This window comes from Parambassis ranga, chromosome 19 (genome assembly GCF_900634625.1).
Source record: "Parambassis ranga chromosome 19, fParRan2.1, whole genome shotgun sequence".
NCBI lineage: Eukaryota > Metazoa > Chordata > Actinopteri > Ambassidae > Parambassis > Parambassis ranga.
In genome coordinates, this window is record NC_041039.1 from 4,511,810 (window position 1) to 4,524,078 (window position 12,269).

The following is a 12,269-nucleotide window of genomic DNA, read 5'->3' on the forward strand; positions in this document are numbered from 1 at the left end:
AATGGATAGATGGAGCCAGCCCCTAGAGGCTGCAGGGTGAACTGCAATTTATAACACTTCCGTCTTGGAGGTGGAGACTTAAATGATGATCAATTTTGCATGTGGCTGGGATGATTATGAGGAAGAAGCAGCCTTTAAAGCTCTTTAGGCTACTCTGGTTTTACAGCATCACTCTGTGCCATGTACTTCTCCTGCTTGGTATAGCAGTAGATTGACACTGCAGGTCATGTTTACACTACACATTTAAAATGTGGCTACACTTTTGTGCCCAAACAGATTTATTTTGCCTTTGAGTCAAATTACACAATTAGTGTAATTATAACACTTTATAATGAAAGTGGCTGGAAAAAGTAAACACAAAGACATAAGAACAATGTAAATGAAAAATGCCTTTAATACCTTGACAGGCTTTAGGTTATCCAGCTAAAACCTTCAGATGGTCTGCAGCCAGCTATAAAAATGTGTAGCATAAATGATACAAAGTAACACATCAAGTTTCTTTGGGATGTTTTTTGTCTTGATTCCGCATTCAAGGAAGATCGCAGGTCTGCAGTTGCTTTTGTCTTGAACATGGACTTTGATAAAAAAAAATGGCTGATTTTTAAAAAACAAAACTATAGGAAATGTAGGTTTAAAACTTAAGCTCGTTCAGCAAAATCAATCAGAATCCGAACAAATATGTAGGTTTTCATAACAAAAACTGCTTCAAGTATGAAACTTATTGCCTGCAGGTGACTGTATCTGGTAGCTCACTCATGTTTCAGGTATTTCAAACCCAAACCCGCCTTGGTCACACCCTGATCCGACTCCTCCGTCTGTGACATCCCCTTCTCACTGGCAGCTGCCTTTCTCTTACTGGATTACAGGGACATGAGGACTGCTATGTATAAACCACTCATCTCACACACACACGCACACACACACAAATGCACATGCATACTAGAAATTGAGGTTCTTTGGGACCTCCCAGGGAAACTCCTTCCTGCCAAAGTGTCCGTAGCAGGCTGTCTTCTGGTAGATTGGTCTCTTAAGGTCTAGGTCTCTGCAGCACAATGAGGCATTGAAGTTTCAGGACAGTGTAACCTTTATACATTTAAACATTTTTAATAATAGTAATCCTGACCTGACAATGACTCCGGGTCTAAGATCAAAGTTTTTGTTGATGATCTGCAGCAGCTCCTTTTCAGTCAAGTGAGAGGAGCCATAAGTGAACAGAGAGATGGACAGAGGGTGGGACACTCCAATCGCGTATGCCACCTATAAAAACACACACAAGATGTTCCTAAAGACGAAGTTCAGGCTCAATTATACGTTAAAACACCAAAGAATACGTTACGAAAACAAACTAGACCGTTAGGTCACCTGCACCAGCACCCTCCTGCACAGTTTGGCCTTCACCAGAGACTTTGCCACCCAGCGGGCAGCGTAGGCAGCTGAACGGTCCACCTTGGTGTAGTCTTTTCCAGAGAAAGCTCCTCCACCGTGGGCCCCCCAGCCTCCATACGTGTCAACGATGATCTTCCTACCTGTTACTCCTGCGTCACCCTGTCAGAACATAATAAAGATCAGACAAACCATCAGATCATACACTAGCTTAGCTCAATTCTGGTCCTTTACCTGCGGTCCACCAATCACAAACCGCCCACTGGGCTGCAGGTGGTAGACGGTGTTCTCATCCAGGTACCTCGAAGGCACCACAGCCTTGATGACCTTCTCCTTAAGTATCCTTTTCTGCTCCTCCAGACTCACATACTCATCATGCTGCACAGAGATCACCACAGTGTGCACTCTCTTTGGGATCACAGCACCGTTTTCCTGGGCGTAGTGAACTGTCACCTGGATGAAAGGCAACATTTACAGTTTAAGTCACTTGTCCTGAGAGATCCTAGCTCATTCTTCTTTGGTGAAACTCTCATGCTCCTTTAAATGTGATGGTCTCCTGGCATGGACCCTGGTCTTTAGTCCATTTCACAGGTTTTCAGTCAGATTTAAGTCTTAAGAGCTTTGTGTCAGTCAGTAACATTTACATTTACTTTACTCTCCTAGAGGTAGTTTTTCATTAGAATAGATATATTCTTGTGGTTATTGTCATGTTGGATGAGAAAATGATACAACTTGTATATCTTCTAAATTTCTTTCCCTTTTGTCATGATGCTTTCACAAGTGTTGAGACAAAGTGTTACTTGTTATACTGTATGTGTGCTGCACATACATCCTCACTTTTAAGTGCAGATTAAATGTTTACAGGGTCACTCACTGGTGTAACAGTGATTTGTAATGTGGTTAAACGGTTACTCTGTGCAAATTACAGTCAGTCTTTCATAAGAAAAGTACTATAGTAAAAATGTGTCATATTTCTTTACTCTTTTAAACTAAGGAAATATTTGCAAAAGCCAAAAAAGCTATTGGTGTGTCACGTGTGCTTATAGTACCAGAACTACACAGGCTGAACATGTTACTGAAAAGGAGTCTCCCAGCTCAGATGTTGCATACCAGTGTGCTTTCCTGGTAAGCACATTCTGAAGGGGCGCTGACACGGTCTCACATACAGCTGTCTGTATACACTGTCTCACATACAGCATTCAAACACAGACAAGAAACACTGGTTTTTATATTTTCAATGTATTGACCCACCTGTGTCTTGGAGTCCGGCCGGAGCCAAGGGACAGTCCCGTTTCGTCTCAGCTCGGCCATCTTTGCATTGAGTTTGTGGGCAAGGACTATGGTGAGGGGCATGCACTCTTCAGTCTCATCTGTAGCGTATCCAAACATCAGGCCCTGGCCACACAACAGGAGGACAATTACAATTTACTTTCTTTGGATAAAAAAATGTGATAACAATCCAAGTTCTCAGACAACCTGATCTCCAGCTCCGATGTCATTCTCAGGACGATCTACGTGAACTCCCTGTGCGATGTCAGGGGACTGCTGCTCCAGGGCTACCAGCACATTACAGGTCTTAAAGTCAAAACCTGGTCACACAGAAAAAAAGGAGGACACAATAGGTTCAAAGTGTTGCCCGTCATTCCATCTTTAAGAAGGAGAGTTTTCTCTCACCTTTATCTGAGTCGTCATATCCTATATGTTGGATGACTTCTCTCACCACCTGCTGGTAGTCCACGTTTGCACGAGATGTGATCTCCCCACAAAGCAGCACCATGCCCGTCTTACAAACCGTCTCTGTGTTAAACCACGGACAATAATGAAGTCTGCATAAGGCTGATTGAAGAGTTGGATTACACTTGTTTGGGGGTGGGGGGGACTATGTTGGAAAAAAAACATCTTTATAGAATAAAATATTACTGTGCAATTACCTTTTTAAGCCAAAAAATTAAGCCAAAAAGAAAAAAACATGTGGACATCACTTATTACCCCCATCATAATTGGATCCATCTTCTATCTTTAGCAGTAATAACTTGCAGAAATGGTTTCCTGTATGACTCCTGTGTGACTTTATCAGTCTCTCTGATAAGTTGGACATTCTCTTATGCACAGACTTCTTAAGGTCCCACCACAGCATTACAATCAGGTTGAGGTCTGGACTTTGACTAGTCCATTCCAAAACCTTGATTCTTTGATTTTCAGTCATTCTGACGTAGATTAACTGCTGTGTTTTGGATCATTGTTCTGTTGTATGACCCAATTTCCACCAAGCTTTAACTGTCAGACAGATTGACTCACATTTGTCTCTAGAACACTCTGGTATACAGAGGACTTCATAATCCACTCAATGACTGCAAGGTGTCCAGGTCCTGTGGCTGTAAAACAAGTCCAAACCATCAGTCTTCCACCACCGTGCTTGACAGTGTGTATGAGGTGTTTCTGCTGAAATGCTGTGTTTGGTTTTCAGCAGACATGGTGGTGAGCATTAAGACCAAACAACTCCACTTTCTGGGACGTCCTCTCCTGTGAAGATTGACAGCTGTCTTGAATGTTTCCACTTGTGAATAATCTTTCTCACTGTATAACGTTGAACTCCAAATAGTTTGAAATGGTTTTATAAGTCTTTCAGATTTATGCAGCAACAGTTGCTTCTCTAACACCATTGTTTATGTCTTTCTCTCTTGTCACTGTGCTAACACACACCTGAATGTTTCAGAGCAGCAAACTGTCAAAACGTCTGTTTTTATAGGGGTCTGTACACCTGCTGATGATCAAGTCACTGATCATCAGCAGCACCTGCTGCAGCTCACACAATTAAATCCTAAAGCATAGGATTGGGGGCTATGTAGTTAACACACATTTTTTTTCTTTTTGGCTTCATTTTTAAAATAAATCGTGAAAAGGTTATTTTTCAGTACTGATGCTAAAAATTATTTTTATTATGTTTTTACACACACACACAAAATACTCATTTCTTATGTGTGTTGCTTCCCTTTGCTGGAAAAAAAAACTCACCACAGGCCACTTTAGCATCAGGGTCCTGCCTCAGGTGAGCATCAAGCACAGCATCGCTGATCTGGTCACACATTTTATCTGGAATGAGGAAAGCAGGGTTTGTATTGCGTGGATCTCTGCACGTTTGCCAGTCTGTTTCCTCGTGTGACCTCCTCCTACTGCACATGCCAGATTCCTGATCTGGGCAGAGCTCAAAGATATCACATTTCACTGCTCCATCAGCGAGCTACACATCTTTAACACTATGAATAGCCTCGGAGTGGTGAATGAGTGACACCCTGTAACTCCATCAGGTCATCAAAGCAACACCTATGTCTACTTTATGACTTTATGAAAAGAGTACTTTACTTTTTACTCCACTGCATTATAATCATGCTTTCATTGTGAGTACAAGTAAAGTAAAGTAAATCTGATTTTAAGGGCAAATAAACTACTTTATTTCTTTAGGTTGATCAGTATGTTTTTTTCTCACAAGATTAAAGATCTTATTTGCGCAGAAAAGTCTATATTAAACTATATTAAATAAACCTTTTTGTAAAAGCTGGCCTTCCACGGGTAGTGACAGAGGCACTTGAATCACCTATCAAAGAAGCTTCTCTGTTGCATATTCAGAGATGTAAACAGAGGTTGTTTTATGATCATGCGCAATAATCTTATTCAAACTTGGACTTAATAATATTAATCATATCCTTGACTTAGAATCCTACATCTATGTCTAACATATTTTCTCATATTTGCAGCTCAAGCTTAGTTAAAGTTATTATCAGCTTAACTTTTTTAGCACTAAAACATGCTAGAAAAAGGATCTTATGTCCTGGATCTGTTTAATTATACAAGAAATCTAGCTCCATGTGCTTCATAGTGCAGCGCCTCTGTTTTCCCACTGCTTTGGATTATGCACATTCCTCAAAGTCATCAATGATCAGTGAAACATAAAAGTGTTTAATGAAACGCTGCACACAGAGGAGTGCTCCACTCACCGGGATGTCCCTCTCCCACAGACTCAGAGGTAAACATGAAGGAGCCATCCTGAGTAGAGTGGTCGTAGTTCCCATCCATCATACCGTTCATTTTTGTGGAGCAGGGAGAAGAAGTCTAATCTATGAAATGTCTTGATCTCACAGTGCACGGAGCAGCCAGGCTAGTCTGCATTATATAAGGCAAAGACAACACACACATGGGAGGGAGGGAGCCATGTGAATCAGTGGGTCAGACCATTCAGAGGCCAAGAAGGGGAGAGGGCGGGAGTGTTTTTTTTCCCCTCGGATGCATTTTTTTTTTTAACTCCTCTCATGCTGAATGTTCCCAGTTTGGACTCGTCAAACTCAGACCGGTCTAATAATTCAGACAGCAGAGCATTCATTCACTTCATCAAAGCTCCTGCACAGATTCATTCAGTCTTTGTGTCTTTGTACCTTGGGGGGGCCCCTAAAGGTCTCTGCCTGTGCACACATGGAGCCAGTTTTCACTTAACAAGTCAGAGTGCAAAAACACAGAGAGAGGAGAGATTATGATGGAATAACATAAATTATTGTAGGCCCTTTGTTCCAGACTGAAAGAAGATCCCCCCCCCCCAGCACACATGTAGCTAAGGGTTTTGTCTCTTTGCACAATTCTTTTTGTAATTGTTATCCATTTTAATTAGTTCATGTTACACCCTTTTCTTTCTGTCTTTTTGTGGTTCTTTTACATCTTGTAATGGTAATTTTCCGTTAACTTGCACGATTTTTGTGTTTTTTCAACATCTTTTGTTTTGTGTCATTTGTGCTTCTTTTCTTAAAAATCAATTTTGGAATGATATTTAATAAAATCAACCAAACCTGAATTAAATGATATGATGTAAGCTTGATTACAGCAACACCAGTTTACCAAATAACAGTGCACTGTAACACCACTAAGTGGCAGCCACATGAAGATACTGAGGCTGCCTAAAAGTTAGTGTACATTAGTCTCTATACAATAAATAAATTACAGTTTTTTATATTTTAATTTGAAATTTAAACAAGACACATTGACACTAAGGCCTTCAAACATCTACTCTATATTCATTTAGTGATAGAGCTTACATACACAGTCATGTTTAAAAGTTAGTCCACCCTCTTTTAATCCTTAATACAACCTCAGACAAACAACATATAATCTTTTTCATCTGTGCCATTATTTATTTAGCCAATATACTAATATATACAATATACTAAGAACCACACTACACCTTACACTTCTTGTAAAAGAAAAAATCATTGAGTCTTCAGGGTTTAGGGGACGTCCTCCAGGGTTGGCATATTGATTGGTTGATTGGTTTTTGTCTCAGACCTGAATCTTCTCATTGCCCTCTGCATTTCTGTTTGAACCTGAAGACATGTAAACATGTTTTTTTTTAATTTATGCTTATCCTGACAAATAGAAAATAGAATAGAAAATGGAGCCTACCTCTTCGTTCAGGAAGCAGTACAAGACTGCAACAATAAAACCCTGTAAGAACACAATTAAGTCAAAACAAGACACCAGAAGAGTTTTAGTTTATAACAAACTTTTCCATTTGTCTAAATTGTATGAATTCACCTGGAAAGATCCCAACACTAACTCAAGGTAGAGTCGAGGCCCAACACCAACATGCTCTGGGATCAGTGCAAACACTGCATAGTGGATGCCGAAGAGAGGAGTGAGGAGAAGAGTGGAGCGAATGAGTCTCCTGCAAGGAGAGGTCAGTCAGTGGACAGCAGTAGAGATGCTTGGACACCGCAAGCAGGTGTGTGTCTTTAGGCATGTCTCACCTGTACACTTGTGTCTCACTTTGGTTCAGATGTGTTGCCTTTGACTTCTGAACAATGATCCTGCTGATGTTCAGGAAGATCGCAACATTTATCTGTTGAGCATAAACATGCAGTAACTTGCAGTGGGAATTAAAAAAAAAATTTAATAAGGGATGCATTGTCCTTACAAATATGGAGAGCAGAACAGGACACTTGATTATCCACCACAAGCGGCTCTCCAAGTTGTCCCAACAGCTGCACACACAGAATCACATTATCAGTTAGAGAAAAATATGGAACATAAAAAATACAATACGCACATTTCTTACCCTTCATCATCCAGCTGTGCTTTCAGTAGGGCCCACACCACAATGGTCACAGACGGAAGACCTGCATGAACAAAGTCTTGATCAGACAAGGAGAATAGCAAACATTGTTACAAGCAGATCACAACACACAAAGTACCCCAGCCGATGAAGGCGTAGATCCACAACAGCTTCCTGGTCCGAGTAAAGGTGAAGAGCAACAGAGTCTGTAGATACAGACCCTCCACCAGAAGCCAGGAGAAGTTAGACAGAACACAGAAATGAAAAAAGGTCACTGCTGCTTTGCATCGAAGCTGTGAGGAAACAAAAGATAGTCTTTACACTGCAGAAAAAGAACTAGTAGGACTGAAGCAGTGTTTCTGTTCTTACTGTGGACACTGTGCAGTGGTTCATGCTTTCGTCTGCAAACAACACTGCATCTTTGATGAACACAGCAAGACTTCTGAGCATGAAGCTCACAAAGAGGTTGAGGTGAATGTAGTTGCGTGTGCAGAGCAGCCTCCTGAAAGAAAGAAAGAAAGAAAGAAAGAAAGAAAGAAAGAGCAATATGATTGTTAACAAACGTCCCACTTGTTTTTTTTTTCTTGCTTCATTTGTTTACCAACCTAAAGCAGCAGAACACCAGAGCAGCGAGGAGGAGAGCAGCCAGAGATGCTCCGTATCCAACACTGTACATCAGCCTCAGAGTGTCAAAGTAATTTTTCTGGAGCAAAACATAAAATATTCACAAGAAACCTACACTTTAAAGAAATGGGACCAACAGCAGTAAGACTGCATGCATACTGGACTCAGTACCTCTTTCCCCATGTCTTCATCCTGCTCATAGTGAACTTCAGAGTAACATGCTGTGTAATATGGTACGCTTGGTTTGCTCCATCCTTGGGCTGTACAGTTTCTGGTGATTACTGCTGTGAACGAAAAGACAAGCCTATATAAATACAATGTATAATATTAATAATAATAATACATTTTATTAGCCAATTTAAAGAACTGAATAATATAACATAATTAAACATTAACGGCTTCCATTATAACATTATTTCAGACTAAAATCTAAAGAAAGAGGAAAAAGAAGAAAGAAAAAGAAAAAAAAACCAAACACCTGATGTGATTTGAACAATCCACTGCCTATGTTGAACTTTTGACGTCTTAATCCGTTCCTGTTAGCTAGAACGAAACTCTTTGCTAACTTAGCTTTAGCAGAGTTTGTAAATGTAAACAATTTGTCACTTCAGTATGCTACTTTTGCAAAAATACCCCTCACGAATACTTGTCGACACTTTTTAACGGTTAGTTCATATTTTTAAAACAGTTTTTCTATGTTGCCTATTTTTTAAATTTGATGTATGTTGAGACAGAAACAAATTCGGACTCCTTCGTTAGCTTGATGCTAATATATATCGCTTCAGGTTTATGGAACGGAATACTGTTGAGTGGAGGTGTTGGTAAGTGCGTTGCTTGCTATTTAGATGTCCTGTCTGTTTGTGAACATGTGTACGAAGGTGTGTTTTCTTTGGACAAAAAAGATACCTGTGGAGTTAGCACCGTTTATATTACACACCCATCCATTAAATCATAGCTGCTTAAGTATCGCTGTCAAATTCGGGGTTTGTTCCCCATTGTGGCATTTTCAGTCAGTACAGTTTTTCAGAAATGAAAACAAATCCTGCCTCCACAAATGTTAAATCCACTGATAATATTAAAAATGTTCACCTGAAGGAGTTTCAGGCTTCAGCACTGGCAGGGGACAGGGGACAGAGATGACCTGTCCTTCAGAGGCAGACGGCCAACAACTGACTCCATCCCACTCCATCACACAACCTTACACACAAAGGAATGTCAGCGCATGATGTTGAGATGATACACAGATTATTCTGTATTGAAAAGTTAATGGATACCTGCAGTTTTATTTCCACTTGAATGAACTGATGCTGCAGCAGCTGTTTTAATTTTGAGTTTACACTCATTTTCTTTCTGTAGTAGATGCAAAACAAAGGTGCACTCCGGATGAGTTGAGCCAACCTGATATGAGAAATACAACATCAATGCCACAGCTAAATTTAATCGGAGAAAAAAAGAGCAACTTGACTTACCATGTGTCCAGTGATAATTAGGATGTAAACGACAGCTGGCAGATCAAGGTCCATGGTTTTACTCCTAAAAAAGTAGTAACCTGTTAACTGTCACTTTGTGTTCTATAATTTTTGTGTTCGGTAATTTTCTATAATTTTGTGTTGGCAAAATTAGAAAATCAGTAAATTGAGCAATTGAAAATATATAATAAAAATATTGAAAATATTTCTTCTTGTTCGCTGCCTTCGTGCAGCTCAACTGATGTGAAGCACTTTAAGGTCAGTTTGCAGCAGAAGAAGCATGACATCACCTGAGCTTTCAGGAGGATGACATGCAGAAAACAAGGTACTACAAGTCGCTGCATAATTCATGCTGTACATTGTTGACGTGATATTGACATCAGACCAAAATACCATTGTTATCATAATATAGTATTACTCTTATTATTATTATATTATTTATTATTTTATTAAAGTTGACATTATTCTGTTTGCACTAATGATAATCCCAGCAACACGCCAAGGTTTGAGACTGATATGTATGAGGTAAAACTCTTCCCATGAAAGCAGTTTTCATGCAATATTCAACTAAAAAACACAACACATGCTGTGAGATTCAGACGAAGACACGGGATGCAACGCTGACTCTGTCTTCATGAGATCTTCAGTCTGTTTTACAACTCGTACTGACCAGAAGTTAGTCAGAGTCAAATGGGGGGTCAAGATTTATATTTCTAAACTAATCCTAATCTGATCACCCAATCCCTAAAAATGATCTTAATATCACTTACCTCTTTGCTATTTACTTTGATATCCACATTTTTTCTGTGCACATATTAACAGGCAAATATTTTAACCCCATCTGGTGATCATTTAAAACACTTTACTTGCTTTTGTTTTGTCTGATGTCCAGGTACTTTGCTGGATATTATTGTATAGTTCTTAATTTGTATTATTACTTAAGTAGCACAGAGCGAAAGAGATGATGTCATGCACTAGCAGTGAAGCTGTGGGTGCTGCAATAGCTCCCTCTAGAGTTGGATTTCATATTTGCTTCTTAAGCATCAGTTTAGTATATATATATATATATATATATATATATATATATATGTAAAATATATATATATATATATATATGTAAAAAAAATCCCTCCATGATTCAGTAGCTTGTAGATCCACCTTTAGCAAGCAATAACTTGAAGTAATGGTTTCCTGTATGACTTTATCAGTCTTTCAAATGGTTGTAAAATAAATTTTGGTCCATTCTTCTTCACAAAATTGATTCAGTTAATTGAGATTTTTTGGACAGTTGGGTTGAGGTCTGGACTTTGACAAGGCCTTTCCAAAACCTTGATTCTTTCAAGAATTTCTTGAATTCATAATGTGAATTATTTGACAGTAATCCACAAGGCATATTATGAACAAATGCATGAATAAAAGCAACATTTTTGTGATGGGGGGGGGGGGGGGGGGGGGGGGGGCAGATGGGAAGTTTGTCTTTATGTATTTAAGAATTTGCTAGAGAGGCCTGAAGTCATCCTGACGACTCATAACTGAGATGTGAAGCTCTTTGCACAGTCACCACTGATCTGCATCCACTGTCACAGTCCCAAATACTTCACCCATGCAGGGACTGCTCGGCCACAGTCAAGTCGGCCTCTGTTAGTGTCAAACACCGCTGTCATCTGTGAGGGTGTAATTATACATCTGCAGAAAATGTTTGCAGCATTGTTTAACTGCAGAATGCTAAACAAAACTTAGAGGCAGAAAAAATAAATCATTCAGTCCAAAGAAATCCATCTGTGTTCACTTTTTGAGACAATAGTGCATTTTCTGAGAGCTCTGTTTTTGATTTAGATTTTCTTATGGAGGGCATACGGCTGTTAAAATGACAGATACAACAAAACTATTTAAGAAAAGACTCTCGCCTTATTTGACTCGCATCCTTTGAAATCTGCACAGAAAATCTGAAATATCCCGCTGCCTGTGAAGTGGCTCCTTCGGCCCCTGCTGACTACATAAGAATTTAAAAGGGCGGGCAGGGATCCCGTGACAGCACCTGGCCCACTGTGAACTCCCACCACAGGATGAACCAAATCATCTTCAACCACACAGCTAGTGGCAGCTGTTGGATCGGGCATGTTTCCAAAAAAACCCAAGACAGAGAGAGAAGAAAGAAAGGGGCTCATCTTGCCAACATGTCGAGGGTTCCCAAGGGCGTTCTGACCGTCAATAATTCCACTGCTGTGTTCCAGAGCTGAATGGTTTCTCGACTTAGTGTAAAAGTTGGCGCCCAGTGTGTGATAGTGAGAGGCCACAGGCAGGCCAGTGAAAGAGGAGTGACACAAGGGTGCACTGTCCCGCAGGCCTCCACTGTTTTATGTGCCAAGACGTGACCTTTGTGTGCTGTTACTGTAGCTTCTGTTCAGGCTGGTGTCCCTCCCTCATACAGAACCATTGCATGTGTGAGACAAAATGCAGCCTTGATTTTGTCTTTGCAGGATTTTACCTTTATTTAAAACTTGATCAGTTGGTTTTTATATTAAGTATTTAGTTTTTTAAAATGGTTAATTTTGCCACATCTCTGTATACAACATTTTGAAAATGTGTTTTATTCTATTGCAGTTAAAATGTAAGAAGAGAAGCTGCATTATATATATGTGATGTCTTTTGTTTACTCTGTGTGGAACCAGATGGACTGGAGGCTGTTTTGAGCAGAC

The 12,269-nt window shown here is 39.9% G+C and overlaps 2 protein-coding genes across 2 annotated transcripts; both read right to left on the reverse strand.

Moving 5' to 3' along the window:
* Positions 1-871: 871 nt before the first annotated feature.
* Positions 872-5,469, reverse strand: LOC114452171 (S-adenosylmethionine synthase). The gene is made up of 9 exons (XM_028431328.1): positions 5,379-5,469; positions 4,399-4,476; positions 3,058-3,180; positions 2,860-2,972; positions 2,635-2,778; positions 1,618-1,836; positions 1,363-1,545; positions 1,124-1,257; positions 872-1,042 (listed from the first exon to the last, which is right to left on the reverse strand). The coding sequence occupies exons 1-9, from the start codon at positions 5,467-5,469 to the stop codon at positions 940-942; spliced, it is 1,188 nt and encodes a 395-aa protein (XP_028287129.1). The 3' UTR covers positions 872-939.
* Positions 5,470-6,653: 1,184 nt separating this feature from the next.
* ghrhr2 (growth hormone releasing hormone receptor 2) lies at positions 6,654-9,624 on the reverse strand. Its single transcript, XM_028430326.1, has 13 exons — positions 9,571-9,624; positions 9,394-9,499; positions 9,191-9,298; positions 8,273-8,382; positions 8,083-8,180; positions 7,847-7,979; positions 7,617-7,770; positions 7,481-7,541; positions 7,340-7,406; positions 7,173-7,264; positions 6,961-7,090; positions 6,829-6,870; positions 6,654-6,749 (listed from the first exon to the last, which is right to left on the reverse strand). The coding sequence occupies exons 1-13, from the start codon at positions 9,622-9,624 to the stop codon at positions 6,654-6,656; spliced, it is 1,251 nt and encodes a 416-aa protein (XP_028286127.1).
* Between the last annotated feature and the right edge of the window lie 2,645 nt (positions 9,625-12,269).

Bases quoted from the DNA above. Each gene is read 5' to 3' on its own strand.
- LOC114452171 (XM_028431328.1), bottom strand. From the start codon at position 5,469: ATGAACGGTATGATGGATGGGAACTACGACCACTCTACTCAGGATGGC. The intron at 3,181-4,398 runs GTGAGTTTTTTT...GGTTTAACACAG, and splicing joins TGATGCTAAAGTGGCCTGTG to AGACGGTTTGTAAGACGGGC. The intron at 1,837-2,634 runs GTGGGTCAATAC...CCTTTCATCCAG, and splicing joins GGCCGGACTCCAAGACACAG to GTGACAGTTCACTACGCCCA.
- ghrhr2 (XM_028430326.1), bottom strand. From the start codon at position 9,624: ATGGACCTTGATCTGCCAGCTGTCGTTTACATCCTAATTATCACTGGA. The intron at 8,383-9,190 runs GTGAACATTTTT...CGTTCACAGCAG, and splicing joins GAAGCCTGAAACTCCTTCAG to TAATCACCAGAAACTGTACA. The intron at 7,771-7,846 runs GTAAGAACAGAA...GTTTCCTCACAG, and splicing joins ACCACTGCACAGTGTCCACA to CTTCGATGCAAAGCAGCAGT.